Source organism: Taudactylus pleione, unplaced genomic scaffold (assembly GCF_031769625.1).
Source record: "Taudactylus pleione unplaced genomic scaffold, aTauple2 ptg000372l, whole genome shotgun sequence".
NCBI lineage: Eukaryota > Metazoa > Chordata > Amphibia > Anura > Myobatrachidae > Taudactylus > Taudactylus pleione.
The window spans coordinates 6,767,683-6,791,734 of NW_028284773.1; the positions used below are offsets into that span (position 1 = coordinate 6,767,683).

A 24,052-nucleotide genomic window follows, 5' to 3' on the forward strand; every position below is an offset into this window, starting at 1 on the left:
TATAAATCACTCCTAGGGGTAAATTTGCTAAAGTGAGAGTTTTTAGAAGAGAGTTTTAAAAGAGAGTTTTTAGAAGTGGAGATGTTGCCCATAGCTACCAATCAGATTCTAGCCATTATCTTCTGGAAGGTGCTAGTTAAATGTTAAGTAGAATCTTATTTGTTGCTATGGGCAACATCTCTTTTAAAACTCACTTCTAAAAACTCTCACTTTAGTAAATTTACCAGTAATGTCATAGAAGTGTACAATAATTAGAAATATGTGTATAATAAAAAATAACTTAACATAAGAATTCATAATCAAATAATAAAAAATAATATTTAATAATAAACAAACAAAAAGAAAACCACAAACGGCAATTGGACACTTGTACAAACAGGAAAAGATAAAAGACAGATAAAAATATTATTTACAATTCTAATTATCCTAATAGGATTTTAAATACATATTTTATATATCATAAATATAGGTTAATTTTAAGTCAAGAGAGATCATACTATATGTAATGCAAATATTAGTAGTAGTAATAACCATATTGATGATAACAATGATAATATAATAATCAAAATAATAGTGATACTAGTATTGATAAATATATCTTAATTACTTAAGTGTTACTTAAGACTAATAAAATAGACATAGTAATCATTTTATATATATATATATATATATATATATATATAATATAATTATGTATACATAATATTGGTAGAAGGGTATCTGTTTAGAAATTCCTCATAGATTCATTTAATAGGACACATATGTATCAATCAGTCATTAATGACAGCTGAAAGCATACATGCACACACAGAGAAGACTTAGGTATGCAAAGCAATCTGTAACCAAATATAGCTGACCTCAACAGGTGATCTACTAAGATAGAGCAGATGAGAACATCTTTTGTATAGAGGCCAATAATATATATTGAATATCCATAATGAGAGAAGAATATAAAGAAAAAATATATAAATAAATATATTCTATTGAGACGCATCAAGTTTGTGTCTCTATTAAATATTGCTGTGATAAACTAATAAAAAAATAACAACAAATTGTTTGGAATGGAGATTTGGTAACATCTCTATCAGATTGAAATGAAATGTATCTAACTGGAAAGGGGTGGGGAATATAGTAGCATAACATTTTTTTTTAAATGTAGTCTCTTAACAATACAATACAGCCATGGCCAAAAGTTTTGAGAATGACACAAGTATTAGTTTTCACAAAGTCTGCTGCTTCAGTTTTTATGATGGCAATTTGCAAGTAATTGCAATTCATCTGATCACTCTTCATGACATTCTGGAGTATATGCAAAGTCCCTCTTTGCCATGTCAATGAACTTAGGGCCTGATTCAAACCCGCTCGCTAGGATGCGTTCGCAAGCAGCCAGCCGATTGTTTGCATTCTGTGCATGCGTATGCATCGCAATGCGCGTGCGCGCACCAGTGCGAGCAATCTGGAAACGTTCGCTAGCTGCGCATAGACAGCCATGCAAGATGAGTGACAGGAGAAGCAGTTTGTGGTTGGTGAAGGGCTGGCTGCTAGAAACGGGAGTGGAGGTGCGAACACAGGCGTGCCTGAGCGTCTTATCGCTGTCTCAGAGGCGTGCATAATTAAGAGGCAGCGTCACAGTACACGTCACTTGGCTAAAATTTATGCTGAATCACTCGCAGTACTTGCAGCAGGGTATGTTCACTCACAAGCGCTGCGATTGCTTCCGATGTTACCGACGGTTACATACACTTCCTGGAGATGACCATAAGACATAGTGGCCGTGCTAATGCCTAGCCGTGCAATCGCCTGACTTGCGGAATTTGCATACACATCTAGCGAGCGGTTCTGAATCGAGCCCTGAATCCCAAAAACAACATTTCCACTGCATTTCAGCCCTGCCACAAAAGGACCAGCTGACATCATGTCAGTGATTCTCTCATTAACACAGGTGAGAGTGTCGACAAGGACAAGGCTGGAGATCACTCTGCCATGCTGACTGAGTTAGAATAACAGACTGAAAGCTTTAAAAGGAGGGTGGTGCTTGAAATCATTGTTCTTCCTCTGTTAACCATGGTTACCTGCAAGGAAACACGTGCAGTCATCATTGCTTTGCACCAAAAGGGCTTAACAGGCAAGGATATTGCTGCTAGTAAGAACTTCAAGGAGAGGGATTCAAAAGTTGTGAAGAAGGCTCCAGGGCGCCAAAGAACCTCCAGGAAGCACCAGGACCATCTCCTAATGTTGACTCATCTGCGGGATCGGGGCACCACCAGTGCAGAGCTTGCTCAGGAATCTTCATGCACAGTGAGGCGAAGACTTTTGGAGGATGGCCTGGTGTCAAGAAGGGCAGCAAAGAAGCCACTTCTTTGCTGCTCTTCACATCAGGGATAGGCTGATATTCTGCAAAAGATACAGGGATTGTGCTGCTGAAGACTGGTGTAAAGTTATTTTCTCTGATGAATCCCCTCTCAGATTGTTTGGGGCATCTGGAAAAATGCTTGTCCGGAGAAGGAAAGGTGAGCGCTACCATCAGTCCTGTGTCATGCCAAGAGTAAAGCATCCTGAGACCATTCATGTGTGGGGTTGCTTCTCAGCCAAGGGAGTGAGCTCACTCATAATTTTAAATGTAAAAAGATGAGTTGAATTATGGCGCAATAAAAACGGTGTCAGCCCAATCCTACTCCTTAAATTCCTGCCCAATCAGGTTGAAAACATATAATAAAATGATGTCAGGAAAGTATCAAAGGCAATACAGATTTAAATAATTAAAAAATAAAAATGAAATAAAACAAATTAATCAGAACAAGATAGTCCAACATCAAACCGTTTGCAATATCCCACAGGCTGTCATCATAAGTCCTTCCTCTCATGAATGGCAACTCCAAAGCATCAACAAGGATATGCAAAATAAATAAAAAAGGAAAACAAATATGAAGTACTGCTGAAAACTTAAGATAAGCCCCCTTTGGGAATTCTGGATAGGGAAAATAGTGATAATACTCCTATAATCCAGAGGGTAAATTAGAAGAAAAGGAGCCTCAACACCGCTGAAGTATTCAAAATAAACATACTGAAAACTCACTTAGTATGATGTATTTCTATATAATGGTTTCTTTACTTGCTATATTTCACCATGTGTCACTCAAGTAGGGCTAATGATGGGGCGTATCCAACTCACATACAGGTGGGGATCCGCATATCAAGGTATCTTTATACTTGATCACAAACTTTCATAAATCCCACGTAATCGACAATAACCTTTTATTCCAAGTTTAATTCCAAGTTCCTCAGAATTCCCTAGCATGCAGCTCAGACTTAAGGGAGTTCTGAGGCAGTGTATACTGAGGATCCAGGAGTATGCTTCTCTATGAGGGAAAAGGAAAAATATTTTGTGTGGCCCCCAACAGTTTATTAAAACTTGTTAAGTGGCCACCACTTTAATTAATTGCCCATCCCTGCAATTGAAAATGTCTGATGTATCTTCATTACGTCAATCTTGTTTTAATATAGTGTAATGTTGAGCTATAACTTAAAAAAAGGGAGACTTTGTCATAAAAAAAATTACCTTTTTCATCTATTTGATAAACTTTTTTCTTTCTTTGTAGGATGAAGTTCGGTTTCCTTTTGACATGTGTATTTGTCTTCACAATCAGAAGGGGTTTCATCTGTGGTAAGTAAAATCCTTTAAAACTAAAGTCATTAGCTTTTTTTAGTTTTTAATTATCTAATATCATTCATTCTAAATCACTGGCATGGTTTCCACATTTTACATTCTCAAAATTGTGCCATACAGATGTGTCCACATATCCTCAAATTGTGTCACATACACCCGTTTGCCGCGCCACAGACATTGCTACTTAGCCACGCCAAAACACTGATCCTAAGTACCTAGTACACTATAAACGAACTAAGATGCAAAGCTGAGGACAAATTACACAATCTAGGTTAAACAGGCAGAAGAAATGTACGGTATGAGTGACCTGCGCCATATATGGTTATGCTTCCTCTGCAACTTAATACCAATTCCTTTGCTACAAATAGTAAGAAATAAATCTAACCCCAAGTACCTAGTAAATTATATGCAAACGAAGGCGCAAATTGAGGAAAAAGTGTTCAGTCTGTGTAAGAAGGCAAAAATCATGTCAGACACCAGGGGTCTGCGTCATGCATCATTATGCTTTATTTGCAACTCTATACCACTTCCTTTGAGACAAAAAATTAAGCCTAGTGTACTGAGTAAAGAGTATGCAGTACAGGAATTGTGCCAGCTGTATAGGTGTATGAGGACACATCTGTACCTGTTAAAGGACCTCTAAATCCAGAATACAACATCTAACAGACTCCCAGAATAGTTTAGTCAATGTGTTCTTTTATTCTGGCAATTGATTTTTACCACTGAACTGTAGACAATTTGCATACCTTTAAAGACAGAATTAACTATATGTATGAGAAAATATCTGGCTATAGTTCATTGTATGGTCATGATTGCTAGTTACATGTTTGCATCATATTTTATATCAATGCCCATGGGCTAGTTGAGGTGGAGCGGTTACCAGTATTTTAAGCAGTAGCACCTAGTAAACAGTGGTAGTGTATTGCACTCTCCATCCGTGGGAGTGGTCTCTATGTCAAAATAAAAAAGGAGGTCTAAAAGACCAAACAGAACTCTATAATGGGAGCACACTTATAGCAAGAATTAGAAGGTTATAAAACATAACTTTTATTATAAACTACAAAAATATTAAAATACTTACAAATTAAAACAAAACAGGGGTATACAGTAGGTGCTAACAAGTGAAAGTAAGAGGACAGTCGGATATAATCCTAGGTACCTCTTAAACGGCGAAATATAAAACAAAAATACAGTAATAGACAAAATGTACATTTTGTCTATTACTGTATTATTGTTTTGCGAGATTAAAGCTTTGAAGGCTCTGGGAGAGTGTGATCAGATTGAGCTGGATTTCCATAGATGATAAGTGGTTATTTGAGGCAAGGTGCAGGACAGAGGTCGATCTACAGTAAGAGGACGACGCCCCCAGATTCCTGCAGTTATGTCCCCAACACAATTTTGCAATTACCCAATGTTGAGAGAAATTACAACTTTTCAGCCTGAAATTCTCCAACCACTCTTCAGAGGAGAATGAACTGACCATGTAGTGGACATTAGAGGTACAGTATAGAAAGCCGTTCTGTGAATTTGTGATTCAGATGCATAACTTTTAATGATTGTATTATTGGAAGTCTGCACGTCATCACTAGCTTTGTGCAAAGTGAAGTTAAAATATATGATAACTTAGAGTAACATCTAAGAAATTATTTTCAGTAACCCTTTAGTCCAGTGGAATGTAATGTTATGTTGATCCGATATATAATTGGTTAAGGAGCCATTTGGCTAGTTTGGTGCATTTAATGTGTTACATCCAGATTGCACTGAAAAAGAACCTGCTTGCATAAAAATTCTTAAAGTTAATGTGCCGGATTATTGACAACAGATGGACAAGAACCAGATGACTGTAAGAAAATAGGTCAAGGTGCTGGCTATTTGCAGCTAGACATTTTAGGAAGTTGTTGAAGGAATTGATAAGTCCATGAACAAGCAGCATTGTTTAAATAACACTTTTTATTCATGAAGCCTATATGCAGATTTTTTCTTTTGTTTAATCAGTCTATGATCCATATGTTTGAACAGTTAGAGGTTCTCACTTCTTTATTCAGAAGTTGGATCCTTACTATACCCATACATGAAACCTATTTTGTATTTAAATCAATAGCTCTTTTCCCAAATTATCCTTTTACATTTTTTATTAATTTATTTTTAAATTGATTTGTACATTGAGAGAAAAGTCTAAATCTGATCATTTCACATACTGCTTATGTTCAGAGAAGAGATCATATAATTCGAATTGCCTAATCTGCCCATACACTAATGGTGCATACACACGGTCAAATTTGTTGTTAGATATGAACGATAATTATTTTAAAAATCGATCATATCTGAAAGAAAATCTGACATGTGGGCCTGCAACGATAAACGATGCGCGTTCCTGCATATCAGATAACGATATCTGATATCGTCTGTGTTTGGAGTCAGATTTTGACAAATTCATTCATTTTAATACTGTCTGAAATCGTTCAGTCGTTCAAATCGTTGGTAAAATCGTTCAATGGTTCATCTGACAGATCTGACCATGTGTATGCACCATTTGTGATACAATTTACTTTCAAATTGCTGAGTGATCAGAGTTTTCAATCTTGAGTGTTCTACATTTTCCTTCAATACACCACCCATGCCAGCTCTTACAATGGATTAGCTCCCTCCTAAATTTAGTAGAGACAGACAGATAATCGTGGATGGTATATAAAGCGCCTACTCCTCTTACCTTGTTTCCTGTCTAGCTAGGTAGGTATTGGTTTGTTTTTCACTTGTGTTTATCTGGTAATCCACTATGCACCATGTGATATCTGGCTGCGAGATTTTCAACAAAGTGTGTCTGAACAATGGAGGTTGCACTGCCCATGTGCATGTATCAAGTCACTAAGAGGATGCCAGGATAGACTTGGGGACATTGAAAGAAGATCGGGAACAGCGCTGAGCATTCACTATCCCTGTGACCCCACGCAGCTAAAAGACATCTGCTGAAGGTTAAGTTTGTGATGTTGAAGATATGGGACATTGCTTTATCAGATTTTAGATTAGTGACTGTATTTCTCTTCAGTAAAGCTAATGCGAATTGCAAGTCACACAATCTAAAAATGTATGCCACCTGCGATGGAACTTTTTCTGCTAAATATGACTGTGGCTTTTTTGTACTAAGTGCAATTCTCAAACTAAAAGTCATCCTTCAGAACAGTTTAAAGCACTTATTGCCTGGATGAAGGAATCTTTGCTATCAAAGAGAATCCCTATGATAAGCAAGGCTTAAATGAATAAGATCCCTGATAAGAATGGATATAGGAGACAGATGTTGCCGTTCAGAATGTGATTCTTCAGGAGCTGTAGGAAACTTGTCTAAAGATTCTGGGGAAATTGATGAAGCACCTAGGGACATTGATCTACAGATGTGTCCACATATATCTTACCTCCGTGCTCTACTAGTCACATTAAACCTAAAGCATGAGCGCCGTGCAATTCGGAGTTTCTGAGCAACTTATGTGCAAGTTTTTCTCTTCAAATGCTTCTTAACACAAAATTATGCAAATAGGACGCACAAGCAGCTTCTGCTGAGTAAAATGATATGTGGCATGCATATATTCTGTATGCAACTGCAGGTGTATCTACATACAAAATGCTATGTTACAGTGTCAGTGGCTGTGACACTATAACGTATCATTTTGCATGCAGATACACCTGCAGTTGCACACAGAATATAGCATGTTGCATATCATTTTAATCAGCAGAAGCTGATCGTGCGTCCTATTTGCATTACTATGTGAATAAGATACATTTGCAGGTAAAAAGTCACACGAAAAAGACGCTCAATGCTACCGAGTCACGCCACAGCATGGCACAACTAGAAGGGCTGTTAAACACGCAAGGAAGTAAGATGTATGTGGACACATCTATACATGATGTTGATATCCTACTTAATCACGTTTACAAGTCCATGGAGATGAATGAGGTAACAGCATCCATATCATAGCAAAAATCCCTTTTGAGGGATGCAGCAGTAAGAAAAGTTTTCCACGCACAACAGCTGGTTAATGATTTAATCCATAATGAATAGGCACTTCTGGCAAAAACTCAGCCTAATATTAAACGACAAACACATGCATCAATTAATGAAGAAGAGATACAGAAATGGGGTCTGGTCCTTTTAAGGTATTTGCAGCCATTACCAACATTCTCCAACTACAATTCCTCTTGAAGAAAGGCGTTCACTTATAGTTCCTATAGGTAGATGGACATTTCTTTCTAAAAGCTTCATATATCTGCAGGTCCCGCTTTGAAATCTGATGTTGCCTCAGTAGCCAGAAACTAAGGTTATGGAGAGATACTCCATACAGATATTCAAGACTAAGTAAACAGGGAGTATCTGTTAAGAAATTTGGGCATCATACATAGACTACATATATGTTTGAAGCTTCTTTAGACAAAATGTCTTCCAAGATCGTTGGCATCAAAAGTAGCGGCTAAGAGCCCTATGGTTATGCTGATGAGCAGCAGATGTCCAGTCTAAACATAGCTATGCTTTTCTCTCGTTTAAAGGGGCTCTTCTATTTGTTGAAAAATCAGACTCCATGATACTAAAGTTCCCTTGTGGGAATTCAAAGGGGGAAATTCAGTTATTTTTAGTGTGGCTCTGGTGTAATGGGCACCCGACGAAGCAATTCAATTGTTGTTCCGTTAGGGCACAAGTAGTTGTGGGAGCACACATTTCTGCTTGCACACTCCTTAGGTGGCGAGCAGAAATGTGCAATAAGTCCATGGTTTGGGCGTCCAAACTGCTTTTTGGGCTTGCTACCCAGGACAATAGGTGGGTTTAGCTGTTTTATTTGTGGTGAAGTGTGTAGCTGTCTGTAGCAGGCACAATGCCCCGCCACCATCTTCCGCCACGTAATGCTGGTGACTCTGACTCCCACCCACCTTCTCATACCACAACATTCATCTTTCATTCCATCATCAGAACAGGCATCACAGACAACAAACATTTGTCTGACGCCCCTGCCCCCGTCCCTCCATAAATTCTGCCACATCCCTTTCAGGGGGCGAGAGCTGCTCGATGATCAAGTACCAAACTGTCCATCACTACCCAGTCTCAAGCACTGCCCCCTCCTCGCACACTCACCTCAGCTCCCTTTCACCCTTTACTCCCCACCTTCTCAACACTGCTGTCATATCACATCCCCTGCCCCCTTTCCAGACGGTGGGCGAACTTCGCACTTATGATGAAGTCCTGTAGCAAACCAAGCAGGTAGAGGCTGCGCACTGCAAAATGCAAACAACTCTGCATACGGGCAAATATGCCCATTGTTTCCGTGTCTGCAATGGTGGAGTACATAAGCCTGATTTCCATCTACTGTAACTCCGCATCAGGACCTTCATGTACAAATTAAAAATACTATTTGCAGAGGCGGAAATTAGATAAATGTATACAACACTGTGCTGTACTCTGTGCACCTGGGGCCTATAGCACCTGTCTGGACAATAATATGCAAGTGGATAGGGGAAAGTAAATGTGAAATTCACCAGTAACAGTTGTAATTGCTATATAGAAAGTTTAACCAAGTTAAAAAAAAATAAAAAAATCTATTCAAAGCATAAAAGGCCATAGTTGGCCAAAGCGAATTCAAGGTCTGGGTGAATTAATTAGTCAAATTAGCTAGATTTTAATTAGCAAAGATACACTGAAGCTCAAACTTTGCAAAGCTAATAAGCATTTATTGAGTTAAAGGTCAAATTCTTTTTGTTTGGTGTCTGGTTTCTGTAGTGTGAAAAGGTAGTGCTTAGCGTGCAGAAGCTTTTGAACTAAAGAAAGCCTTTTTGCAGAGCCGCAATGCGTGATGTGTCTCAAAAAAAAAAACCACAGCAAAACACGTTTCTTGATACTTGTCTGGTCTGCTGCCTTGGAAATGTCATGGCACAGATAGCTGGGCTCATTTATCATATCTATGCGTCCTTTGAATTGGAATATAAGCCATTAAATATTAGACTTATGGGAACAACGCATATTTTATTCCTCATTCATTATTGTGTTGTTATAATACAGTCAAGCTTATTTGAATTTGTTGATCATCTGCCAAAACTAGGCTGGTGCAGAAAGTTCATTAGTTTTAGAATGATATTGCTAATAATCAGTCCCAAGTCTTAAATACCAATAGAGACAAAAGTAGTTTTCTATTGGCAAAATATAAAATAAAAATTGTATTATAGAAACAGAAAATGTGGACAAGGTTTGTGTTTCCAAAGAATTTACTTCCCTTACCATACAGAATTGATTCTGATGAAATTCACACAGCAATCATTGTTTTAGCAGGGGCTGTAACAGTTTTCAGCTCAAAGATTTTTTTTTTATAATGCTCTAAGACATTTTGTAATAAAATACACAATATGAGACCCTGCTACATATGCAGACGCTGGCTAATGTTGCCATGCAGCTTATCCCCATTTTATAAAGACATGTAGATTATGAGACTTTGGCCCTCATTCAGAGGCGAGCGGTCGCTCTGAATGTGGGCGGCTGATTGGGTTTTGAAGTGCAGCCTCCTGGTCGCTAGCTAAGCTGTGGGTTTACCACCCACAGCTTTAACGACCGACCAGGTTGATGGTCGCGATGGTCAAGACCATCGCAACCATCGGGACTTGCGACGAGACCCTAAGGTTGGGTCTCGGCAACCGCAAGCCCCAGGGAGCTTCCTGCTCCGATCGAGCAGGAAGCTCCCCACTGACATCACTGCTGATGTCAGTGCGGTCGCCCCACAAAATGGCAGGCTTTCCTTTAGGAACGCCTCCGTTTGTGAAACCACCCCCCCGCCACGCCTACAAAACGGGGCAAGTTGTCGATCAACATCGACAGCCGCCTCTTTTGTAGTGAGCTCCGGAGCGAGAGAATGTCCTAAACATCGACCCGCTTGGGAGCGGGTCTGAATGACGTCCTTTATGTGTGGGGAAGTGATATCACCTGGCCTGTGAAGGTCTTGGAACTCGGGAGACTCATGTACTGCAATATCAACTGTTTACTCTGGCATGAACTCTGATATTTGTGTAAGTTTTCCCAGTTTTACAGAAATATGTATGGATATGGGGGCCAAAGTGACAGCTTCTGCATTGATGCAAAGGTTTGTAGCTACCAATGGAAGGAGTTAGGTGAAACAAGTGTGTCATGCTAAGTACTGGTTAGTGCACATATGCAACAGATTTTGCACCCAAGTGTAAATAAATTAAAATTTGATACTTTGAAACTAGATTTTTAAAATGAGCCGGTGTGGTTGAACAAGGCACATTTAGCTGTGAGTTACCAGTTCTATTGGTAGGTGCACTACATTTCTACCCGCACCTACTCATAGGTTGCATAACAGAAGCTTTGCGTCTTCCAGTTGTTTGGAGGAATAGAGCATTTCTAGGTGCACTTGGACCAAAGCAATACCCTACAATTATGCAAAAGTGGCACGTGTAATTATAACAGTCCCTTTGTCCTCTTCCTGAGTTTAGGTTAATGAAGAGGTGTTTCTAAGTGGTAGTAAGTTGGACATTGGATACGCATTCACATTTTTGACTCCATGTGCATTTTGTGGTGTAGCAAGTAATTCACAGAAATTGGTACTTTTTCCAGGGTTAGATCCATGTACCAGGAAGTGGACAATCTGCAATCTGAAATGCCCTGTTGGGGCAATCGGGCAGACACACAAAGAAAAAACAGTCAACTTTTTTTTGCAGTTTACAAAAATAAAACATAAATTACCACTTTAAGTGGATAGGCTTATAATTCTGGTACAAAATGTGTGCTTCAATATAAAATTTGGCAGCGATGTCACTAAAATATAGTGTTCAGTTAGAAACTTTCATATACAGGACCTTAATACTGATAAAAAATAATGCGCAAAGACATTTTATTGAGTGAGCTCTTGATAAAAGAGGATTTGTCCTCTTGAAACGTCACTGGCTGTTTCCTATTATGTCTCCCACTTCAGAAATTTCCTAAGTGTCTTCACACATTGTCAAGAAGAGTGCTGTATTATTATTCTTTCTTTCTTTTTTACTTCTATGTTACTGACAGAACTGCAGAACCTCTTTTACAAAGCTGGTCCTCACTCCTTAAGTTTTTTATGTAGATAGCTGCACTGCTTTCTGCATTAGTGCTGATGCAACCGCAGAAGAACAAAGGCTTATGGTGGTAATTTTTCTTCTCCAACAGCATAAGAAACACAATGTACTTTTGTGCATTCAAGCATAGCTGTAGTGCTCACTTTAATACAATTTAAGCAGCAGTCACTCTATGTAGTCTCTTGCAGCATCATTTGCAGTTTATGTACTATTGTTGCACATTTATTTAAATTACACATGAGCTAACACTACCGTAATGCGTGGCTTAGCAAATTTCCTTGTATCTATAAATAATCTCTATGTGATGATGATTTAGTTTCCAGTTAGAAAGATTCATATACAGTACGGATAAACAATATTGTGTAAAGACATTTTATTAAGTGAGTTCTTGAAAAGAGGATTTATCCTCTCAAAACGTCACCTGCTTTTTCCTATTATGTCTACCATTTAAGAAATTGCCATTGTATTCATTTTTCTTTCTGACCTTTTTCGTAAGCAATTACTATAAATCTATATGTGAAGAATGGAAACCAATTTTAATTATCATTTGGTATGGATCAATCTCATAACATCACAGAACAATCATTTTCCATTAACGTTCACTTGCAAAAGGACATCGATTTCCAGAGTCTGCAAAGTTTTGGTATTTGCATACTTTCATAATTTCTGATTCAACTTTGGTGAGTACTTGTTTTTTTTTAATTTATGTTGTGCGTATGTTTATGATTGCTTTTAACACACCATCTAGTTTAATTGCATCAATTGTATAATTACTTGACCATACCTGTATACTGTTAAAACACTAAATAGTTACTTGTGGATTTGAATATTAATGACATTTTATATTTAGTGTGCACAACTTTTAGAAATTTTGGAGGTTATCCTATCCATTGTTTCACTATGTGTCTGAAACACATTACCAAGACACATGAATATTGTGTAGTATACACTTGATTTATATTTGATGGCTATATTGACACTGTTTCTGTTTATGGGAATTGTGCAGTAATTATGCATTTATTATTTATTGATTTTTTTTTTATATTTACAGATTGCTATCATGGCAACAAAAATGTTGAATTCACTAAAGACTTTATTAAGGCCTAATGGTCTGATACCTGCTTATGCCCCAAAAATATGCAAAGACTACTCCAACAGGCAGAAGAGAGTCAAGGAACTTGAGGCCTGGTAATGGTGAGACAGCCACATTTTCATCAGGCCACTACTGATTGAGTCAAATGGAAAATTGCTAATATGAGCACAGTAATCAAGAAGGAACTGAACAAGAGAGATGCATCAAAACAGGAGCAGACGAGGTGTATGTGCCCAAATTGTGGTATTTTGATCTGCTGTCCTTCACAGCGGATCAAGAACTAGCCAGGCCATCCATCGTGAATTTGGCATAGTCCATCAATTTGGGTGCCTCTACATCCTCGATTACATCGCTGGATCCAGAAGATACTCCCTCAAGTGGCATTGTAAGTACACACTCACTTATAAATAAAAATACATGTTTAAACTATTTATTTGTAAAAATATAACATGAACAGAAGGTAAAATATTCAAATTTCAACACACATGTTGACATAATACTATGTCATTCTGCCATAAACTGCACCATTGTCATACTGCAAATACTCATCTCTGCTTAATTTGGCCCAAACACTGGGATTTCTGCACTGATTTGGCACCAATTGTGTCAATCCTACCACTTCATCAACATTCCGTATCCTCCACTGTAAATAGTTGTGCAGTACAGAACATGCCATAACCACAATAACCACAATGTCCATCTATGATGGCAGTATGAAAAATCCTAAACCTGTGGCTGAGTATGTTAAGTGCATTCTCGACCACTTTTATGACTCTAGACAATCTATTTTTGAAAATTCTCCTTTCTTGAGTGAGTTTTTTGTGGCTAGGGCTTTAAAACATTAACATAGAGTTCAAAAGCAAATCGATCCCTAATTTTTCCGACATGGTGTTATGATCAGTGCATTATTTTCCAGGTTCTCATGAAACTGTGTCTGTTCCAATGCACCATCACCTGACACTTTACCATTTCTCCCAGTGTCCACTGTAAATATAAATTCATATTTGGCTACTTACAATGGTCATTAGAACTATACTAAATAATTATAGAAATAAGATCCACTATTAGCGGGTGGCATAGTATGGACATGTTTTCCATCTATGTCTCCACCAACAGTTTGTGATATTACATTGTTCTTCAAAATCTTGAGCAATAGGTTGCCATTCTTCCACCATTGATGGGAACTGAAATGAAAAATTGAGGAAATGTAAAATCCATAGTCTCATGAATTATATATTTACATATATATTTTTACTATTTTACTACACAGCCATCACTGGTCATCGAGGAGGGGACATTGCCTACTAAGGAGGACATGGCTGACACACAATCTCCCAGCCAGTTTAGTACCCCCACCATACAGCAACCCTCCCAGCAATCCAGCTTGTCCTTCAAGAGGGGAAGAAAAAGTCCACATGAGGGAGGGGTTCAAGCTGGGGTCTTGACTCACCACATCCTGGAGTCTGCTAGCAGGCTCATGGACAAATATGAGGACGAGCTGGACCCAGTGAAAGCCACCATTACAAAAAACTGAAGAGGATGGATCCTTAGAATAGGGCTGAGGTAGAGAGGATGATCAATGAACTCCTATATAGGAGAAATAGGGGTGAACTAACCCAATACACTGGACTTGCAGAACATAACCCAATGACCAGACGGGAAGAGTTTAGGCCCATCTGTCCTACCCCATTACCTCAGCCGTTCTCATACCCACAGAGGCACTTTCCCCAATTTCTGAGACTTCCTGCCCTCCACATCAACAACTGTTGCTATGACTGGAAATAAAAGCTTGTTGCACTTTGGGAAAACCACATCTTCCATAGACCGTTTGGAATATGAACATATTTAATTATTTTTAGTTCTTATTAGTTTAGAAAAGCGCTGCGGAATATGTGTGCGCTATATAAATAACTGTTAATAAATAAGCAAATTTATATATATTTATATTTTTATTTGCTTTTTTTATAGGTTAATATTTATTATTGAGTAGTTTGCTTTATATTTTTATATATTTATATAATATAATATGTGTTTATTTGTGGTTGGTTGGTTGTTAATTTATTAAAAAAAACATTGATTTCCAAAGTAATAACTTTGTATTTAAGTATTGCTCCTGAAGAACTTCAGTGATGGCCTCAGAGCTTGAGTAGATATAACTGTGCTGTTCCTCATATTAGCCGGCATCCTTCCTTGTGGTGACACCCGGTGCGGTCATGATTGTAGTGCTTGCGGCGAAGTCGCGCACCAGCAAGAGAGGGCGTTGCCTCATGGGTAGGGGCGTCACCTCATAGGCAGGGGGCCTGGCCTCACGACCTGAACCCCTGTTTTAGCCATTCCCGTGGTCCCGGAGATGCGGACTGCCCCGGGGACCAGTTTGTATGCTGTGCCGGCTCCCTCACCGTGTCAGGAGCGGAGTGCTGCACATAATGCTGCAGTGCAGTACCCGACTCCTGTCACTAAGGAGGAGTCGGTACTTTTGTGTCACCCCTCAGCGGGTGACACCCGGTTGCGGTCAGCACTCCCTTGTGACGGCACTACCAGTAGCCAAAAACCAGTGCAGTCAGCACTACACATTTACTCAGGACCTGCGGTAGGCTTCCCTGTGCCCAGCGTCGTCCTGTGCTGCACCGCTGCGCCCCTTCCCTCCACCTGAGTGCTTACCCAGTAGCGCCAGGCGAAGGGTGGGAGGTGGGCTCAGGCTAGCCAGTGCATTTACACACACATCTCCCCTGACGCGGCGGTGATGTGTGTGTTTCAGCAGCCAATGAGAGTCAGACAGACTCATTGGCTGCTGCTGCTCCCACTGCAAGAGCCGGACTGGAGCTCACTCAGGAGCTCCGCCTTCCGCCTCCTGCAGTGGGTAATGGGAGAGACGTCTCTCCCATAATGCAGAGCACGCCAGCCCAAGAAGACCGAGGTGCGGACGGGCGGCTGGAGCAGGAGCCAAAGCGGGGATTCAGGTAAGTGGGTTTTTTTTAGTTTTTTTCACTTGTGTGTCTGCACTACTGGACTGGGGGCACTGCACCGGGGGGGGACCTCTACTGGGGCACTGCTTCGGGGGGGGGGACATCTACTGGGGACTACTACTGGGGGGCTACTACTGGGGGCACTGCATCAGGGGGGACCTATACTGGGGACTACTACTGGAGAGAGACTACTACTGGGGGCACTGCATCGGGGGGGTCACTACTGTGGGCACTACTGGGGGGGCCTCTGCAGGGGGCACTACTGTGGGGCCTCTACTGGGGGCACTACTGGGGTGGACTACTACTGGGGGCATTGCATCGGGGGACCACTACTGGGGGCACTGCATAGGGGGGAACACTACTGGGGGCACTTTCTAAAGGGCACTGCTTGGGGGTACCACTATTGGGGGCTCTGCATGTGGGAAGGACTGCTACTGGGAGCACTATATAAGGGGCACTGCATAGGGAGGACCACTGCAGGGGGCACTGGATAGGGGGGATCACTACTGGGGGCCTGCATAAGGGGGACCACTACTAGGAGCACTGCATAGGGGGGATCACTATTGGGGGCTCTGTATAAGGGGCACTTCTGGGGGCCTGCATAAGGGAGACCACTACTGGGGGCACTGTATAAGGGGCACTACTGGGGGCCTGTATAAGGGGGGCCACTACTGGGGGCACTGTATAAGGGAACTGCATAAGAGGGACCACTACTGGGGACATTGCATACTGGGGTTATATAAGGGGCACTACTGGTGGACTACTGCATAGGGGGGACTGTATAAGGGGACTGCATTAAGGTGCATATGGAATGGAAAGGAATGTTCAGTGACGAGAAAGGGGTGTGTGTCATGTTGACATGCCCCATTTTAAGTGACCACACCCCTTGTGACCACACCCATTTCTCGTAGTGGGTGGGTGCTCCATTTTTCAATTTACTCTGTGCTCCAAATACCCTAGTTACGCCACTGATCTGACAGTAGCATAGTCACATATCTGTAGAGAAAGGCAGATGAGTTTCATAGATCACAAGTTAGATTGTAAAGGTGTGTACACACGAATCGGAAGTGTAATCGAAAGTAAAATTGAATCAAAATTATGATTGTACCTAGGTTTACTTTTTGGGATTATGGCCCTCATTCAGAGCCATACGCTATTTGCGGTCGTTCGTTTAAAAACAAGGGGTGGCTATTCAAATGATCCGTACGCACATTGCAGTCTGTTCACGCCTCTAAGTCTGAACGAACGAGCAAAACATACGCTCGTTTATTTGTTAAAAACGCCCCCTGGCCGCACGCATCCTACGTCATGTCCGCTATTTATTTGATTAATCGAGTACATCGACCAGCGTATGAACTGCTCGCTATTCTTGTGGTTGGTGTTTGCTACCACAAATTTGCGTGCAGTTCTGGCTATAAAATAACCCAGTGACGTGGTCAATGACGCTGCTGTTTTAAATATACACACCCATAAAACGCCCGCTTTGACCTTTAAGCACGCCTGCGTTCGGATCTCCACTCCCCATTTTCAAGCACCTTCCCCTGTTACCACCCACATACGCCTCATTCTGTCACTCAAAGTAGCAGGCACTCGCTATATAGCGAACAAACGATTTTCGGCCGCACTGACTGGTTCGCGCATGCGTACTAAAAAGCGTACGCATGCGCAGATGTGCAAACATCGCTCGGAACGAGCGTACTGCCCCTAACGAGCGGCTCTGAATGAGGGCCTATCTCCCCTTTTTCTTATCACTTTGTTTTTACTTTCTGCATGTGGTTTGTGTGATGTTGTTGGGTGATGTTTTAGGAGTGTCTGTGTTTTCATCATGAGTTATGTGGTGAGTAACAATAATGGTGATGAAAAAAAATTGTTACTTTAATGCTAAAGATAATCTATATAATAAACTTAAGTGCTGAAATATACAGATGAGGAACAAGAAAGATAGAGTAAGGAAGGAGAGAGAGTGGAGGAGAAGAAAGATTTCAGGGGGTTGACGAGAGAGGAGGAAACAGAAGGAGAGAAAAAATCCAGGCAGTAGCCGGGTGGGAGCAGGGTAACACTTCGCAATAATGAAAAATGTTAAAATTGTTATATTGATTTGAACTCTAGATCAACAGTTTAAAATAAATAATTTGAAACACTCCTGCAGATAACGCCCATTTGCTGGCTGGACACATAATTTTGTCCAGCAGTGCACACTAAGGTGTATATTTACTAAAGTGAGAGTTTTTAGTAATGGAGATGTTGCCCATTGCAACCAATCAGATTTTAGTTAACATTTAACTAGCACCATCTAGATAATATCTAGAATCTGGTTGCTATGGGCAACATCTCTACTTCTAAAAACTCTCACTTTAGTAAATTTGCCCCTAAGACACTGCATGTCTGCACTCTCTTTCTATCCTTTCTACAATGTTCCAGCCGCCAGAATTGCGCCCTGCCTCTTAAAGGCAGGGGGAATGATCTTTGTTACTCTATCACAGTAACTTAAGTGCAGTGAAACTCTGATTTTGACTGTCAGACCCCTGTAAATAAAAAAAGAAAAAGTCGGGTGGAACGCCTGTGAAATTGTTTTCAGGAAGAATACTAAACTTTAGGAGGTATCATAAACTGCCCTACCACGGCTGACACTATTTCAGGTCCGCGCAGTGACTGACTCCCCTTCAGTCACCTGTAGAGTTCTCCAAAGCACAAAACCTTCTGACCGGGCCCAGGCAGCTACAGATGTGTCCTCATACATCTAGCCTCAATACACCACACAACGCAACTTGCCTGGCGCAAGTTAGCCACCAGGTCATGTGATTCTTTAAGTTGCAATGCACCTGCAGTGTCTCCCCAATTTGCTGCATTATAAACTTCCCCTGCAGTGTCTCTCCCAACTCATTGCATTAGAGAGAGCCCTTCTGCGGTTCTACAAATCGCATTTTGCCCCAGCAGCACCTTGATCACTCTGAGCATTATGCCCTGCCGCTGCAGTCTCACTGAAAGCAAGTACCTAACAGTGCTGCTAATCCTCAGTACCAGAACTTCACACAAGTCCTGCAAGTGCTCCTGTATTACAGTCAGGTGCAGAGAGGGGGGGGGGCATGTGTAGTCTCCATGTGGACCCCCTCCTCTCTCTGCAGGAGAGTTGCGAGTAGACTCTGGCATTGTGTCAGAGTCTACTGCGGGTGTCCGAGAACATGGCACCCGCGCCATGTTCCCAGTGATTTCTGTACTGTGCACATGCAAATCTCCGGGAAATGTGGGCCTCGCTATTTTTCTGGTAATTTCTGCAGTGTCGATGCGGGACTCCATAGAGTTAAGTATACTACATGGCTGCAGGGTGTGTGGTGTGTCCCACATAGCACACCCTTCACTCATTATTGCAGTACTAAGTTTTTTGTTGAACAAGTGCCACAAGGTGGCAATGGAGGATGTTTTGAGTGGAGTCACTTCCTCTATGAGTAGGTGTGCTGCTCCTCCCCTCCTACTCCACCTCCTTCTCTCATAGGGGAGACTTTTAAGGCAAGTTAGACCCTCTCCAGGGTCGTAACAAAGGTTTTGTAAACGTTTGTATGTGTTGTAATGATAATGGCATTCCAAAATATAAATTTGGCTCATAATTTGAACATCTGGCACCCAAAGAGAAAAATTTTACCTACCCCTGATCGAGAATAAACGTGATACCTACAGTAGACGGCAATTACATTAGGACATTTTGTTGAACCACTGTTTTGCAGTATGTCAGTCAGCAGATGCTGTGGAGCTATGAGCAATGTGTTGAATGGAGTTTTTAGCTTGGAAAAATCATCTTGGGAATATTTTTGTGTTTTCACTGCATGTCATGGGCTCCTTATTGTATCATATTGTTCAACTAAATCATTAAACTTTACCGTTAGCCTCTATAGTACATGCGCTTTGTTTATATGCAGTATAATTAAATCCCAGAACAGTTTTTCATGCTTCAACTGAGAGACCAGATAAACTTTGGATGCCAGATAGTGCTTGAGTTAATTTGCTGTCTTAAGCAGCTTTGATGTGGTGGTGTAAGCTTTGTGTAACCACTTAAAGAATTGTTCATTTAAGGTTGTTGACAGAGCATTTGGCAATGCCATTTTTAATGTTGCTGCATGTTTCCTGTGGAATTAGCATATTTCATTCGCTATACCAGATTTCATAGCCAGCAGAGTGATTTGTTCTCCTGTTGAACATGTGCATACTTCCCAGCATATGAAATCTCTAAATTTGGACACAGCCCCACCTTCTATGAAATGCAAAATTATTGTGTTACATTAGGATTCATTGTCAACTCCCAATGAGCGTAACCAGACACTCCCATGACTGCATCCAACACCCCTCCCTTCCTTTAAGTCAGCGTTCAATTGCCACATACACTAGATATGCCTGCCTCTTATTAGGCATAAGAGGCAGGCATATCTAGTGTATGTGGCAATTGAATGCTGACTTAAAGGAAGGGAGGGGTGTTGGATGACGATGGGGAGTGGAGACATACCACTGAATTTAGGTAGAGACAGTAATGCTAACTATTGGACGGCCTTTAAGTTTTGGCTGTCCTGCCAAAATCAGGACAGTTACAAGATTTTCATCTGGTATACTGCAGATATATTGTATTTTTTTTTTTAATGGGCGTAATGCTTTATATAAAGTTTCAAATAAGGTATATGGTTCTGAATGGACTGTGGGGGACATTCAGACCCGCTCGCGAGCGGCAGGACGCTCGCAAGCGGGTCGATGTTCCCCACTGCGCATGCGCACGACGGAGCTCCCAGGATGCCTTGAATCCTCCTCCATATATGCCCCACCCCTAGCCATAGGACTTCAGTTGTTCGTTTGTTGCGGCAGGATCAAGACGCACCTTTGTAACGGGACTGCTCAGGCAGTCCTAAGCTTTTTATTTTATGTTTTATTTTATTATTATGTTTTTGGGTTGGCAGTACTGAGCGTCTGAATTGAGACGCATTTACTGCGACTCCATCTACTTCCGTCGGGCCGCAACACCAGTAACTGGGCTGGTGATTTCAGCGGGTCGCGGCAGAGCTTGCTAGAAGCAATGCTGTGACCCGGACTGCAACCGGACGCACGTCCGTTAAGGAGATTCCTCGTTTACGGGAAATCACGCAGGCAGTCTTTGCTTCTTGTGTCAGAGACTGATCAGAAGCCGCTGCAGTCAGGGCCCAGGATTGTTCCCGTCCTCACTACACCATCGGGGCCATATTGTCTGATGCAGGGGATCGGCAGCACACTCTTCTGCTGCCACAAGGCCAGCATACCCGGCTGGTTAACGCAGCTTAGGGGAGGTAGGCGCTCCCCCAGCAGCTCCTCCTCCAACCCAGACACAGTCTCTACAAAGGGTTTCACGCGTGTGGATTGCTCCGACTACCCTCCACGTGTGTATGAGATGCTCACTGTCCACGCTCAGTGCGCCATGTAGCTGTTGGTCTCAGGAGAGTTTGGGTCAGTCTCCCTGTATACCTCTCCCATGGTTAAGGTATATAGTACTCTATATCCTACCATTCCTGTGTTTGTATAGTTGATTTAGAGTCGATTGTAATTTTATTACATATGCATTGTATGTGACTGTTTGCTAGCTGCTGTATTGACACTATCTTTTATTTCTGTCTGTTAATTATAACTATCACTGTTTTTTCTCTCCATCCTCTTGGGGTGGAGGTTTTTCTCTGAGTACTTCACATTCATTAAGATTTTGCAAAGGCTGTCACATAACATTGTAATTATTGCCCTTATTTGAACATGTCAAAAGTTAAAGGATACAGAAGGTGGAGTTCTCTGTTCTGGTTTCATGTAAATCATGTATGGCCTATTTTTCCCCTCAGAACATTAAGGATGGTTTGTGTATTGTCTGTTATAAAGAGCCACCTCACCAGTCCAGTTTACCTGTCCCTGGACAAGAGCCTTCTTGGGTATCCTCTTTGTCCCAGGTAATGAAGCAGTTTGAGGATTGTATGGCTGCTCTAACTATGCCTCCTTGGATGGGGTGTACACAGCATGCTATGTTTGCACCTCCTATGCATCCTTCCTGGAAGGATGTTTATGCCCATTCTAGTCAGAGTATGGCACCATCTAAAGTTGATAGCAGACCGGTAGTTACTAAGGTGCCTAAGTGCAAGTTATCTTTTTATCAGTCTGCTCAACATATGGATTCAGATGCATCATCAGAGGAATCAGATGATGCACAAGGTTCCCCTCCAGAGTGTAGCTTAGGGGAGGAGGACCATCCATCCACCGTGAATGTTCCTTCTTTGGTGAGGGCAGTTAAATCAATCCTAGATAATCAGGATGATGAACCAGCTCATAGTAAGAAGCCTCCAGTGTTTAGTCACCACCGAAAGGTGGTCAAAATGGAGTTTCCTATATCTGAACAGCTCACTGAGCTTATGGATGAGGCATGGGGTAACCCTGACAAACGTTTTTATGTGAATAAGAAATTAACAGCGTTGTATCCTTTCCCGGCTTCTGGGAGGTACCTCCTACTGTGGCTGCTCATGTGACGCATTTAATCAGAAATGCTACATTGCCTATTTCGTCAGCATTTTCCCTGTAGGATTCAACGGATAAAAAGATTGAAACATGTCTTAAAACAATATTTTCATCATCTGGAGTGGTTACTCGTCCAGCTATGGCTTTAGCCTGGGTAACCAAAGCCGTTGAAGAATGGATGGGAGCATTAGAAAATTCTCTACCAAATGCTACTAGAGAACAGATGATGTATAGCTCCCATATATGGAAACGGCTTCCTATCTGGGAAGAGCAGCTGTAGATTGTGTAATTTTAGCTTCTAAAGCATCAGCAGCTTCAATAGTGGCATGCAGGGCCCTTTGGTCAAGATCCTGGAAAGCTGATACAGAATCAATGAAGGCGCTGGAAGTTTTACCTTTCTATGGAAAAGTACTTTTTGGAGCAGAGTTGGATAAAATAATAGCTACTCTGGCAGTTTCAAAGTCAGCAGGTCTGCCATCTATGGGGACTGAAGTGGTTGACAGCGAAGACACTTTTTCTCCTCGCTATCTCTTCTGCACGCAGAGTCTCTGATTTGCAGCGCTGTCTTGTTGCTCCCCAGTTTTGATTTCACCAGGATAAAGCTGTTCTTCATACTAGGTAGGGTTACCTTCCTAAGGTAGTGTCTGGTTTTAATGTGAATTAAGAAATTGTTGTTCCAGCTTTTCAGTCTTCAGATCTTTATGTAGATGAAGCCTCCCTGGATGTAGTTTGTGCTCTCCGTATCTATGTGGAGCGTACAAATTGTTAGAAAATCAGATGCTCTTTTTGTATTATATGGTTTTCACAATCGAGGATGGCAAGCTAACAAGTAGACCCTTGCTCGATGGTTACGTATTACTATCTTTCAGGTGTACACACAGGCTGATCTCCCAGTCCCAAGCACGGTGACAGCACATTCTACTCGGTTTGTAGGGCCATCGTGGGCATTTAGTCATGGTGCCTCTGCTGAACAGTTGTGCAATGCAGCCACGTGGTCTTCTGTCCACACCTTTCTTAGGTTTTATGCCTTTGATACTATTGATACTATTGCCTCTCAGGATGCTTCCTTTGGGCAACGAGTTTTCCTTTCTGCTCAGCAGCGTCCCCAAACCCTAGGGGAACTGCTTTGGGACATCCCCATGGTATCCCTATGGACCCCGAAGAAGAAAATTCAAAGTCCATAGGGTTCACATGGCACCCACCCTGACGCACCTGGCTGCATGGTTAATTTTTTCTTTTGGTCACAGAGTCCCTCAACTTGTGTAAGAGTGTTTCTGGTGTACGATTGCTCTTCCTCCTCCTCTCTCCTTCTCCTGCCTTGAGGCTTGTTAACTAAACTGAAGTCCTATGGCTAGGGGCGGGGTATATATGGAGGCAGACCCGAGACATCCCGGGAGCTGTAGCTTTAACTGTTTGATGCCTGGTCTCCAACCATAATAATCCCCATGGTATACCTGTGAACCCTATGGACCTCGAAGAACAGGAGTTATCTAGATAAATCTACTATAACTCTGATTTTTGCACCCCATGCACATCAATGAGCCTTGGGTACCCATGACCTTGTTTTAGGTTAACCGGTTGTCCTTCCTTGGAATTCGTTTGGTAGGTATTAGCCACTGCCTACCTGGGAACACCCCAAAAGACCTGTCGTTTTGCAGCTGCTGTGACCCAGTCATTTAGCCATCACAATTTGGTCCTTTTCGCTCAGATTCTTACGCTTGCCCATTTTAGCTG

General features: G+C 41.5%; 1 protein-coding gene across 3 annotated transcripts in view; it reads left to right on the top strand.

The window, feature by feature from the left end:
* The window catches only part of IL1RAP (interleukin 1 receptor accessory protein), a 299,347-nt gene that overhangs the window by 174,749 nt on the left and 100,546 nt on the right, over positions 1-24,052 (top strand). For all 3 annotated transcript variants that reach the window (XM_088444804.1, XM_088444805.1, XM_088444806.1), the window contains exon 3: positions 3,600-3,664. In XM_088444804.1, the coding sequence (XP_088300930.1) occupies positions 3,600-3,664 (65 nt within the window). The remainder of the gene's footprint in view (positions 1-3,599; positions 3,665-24,052) is intronic.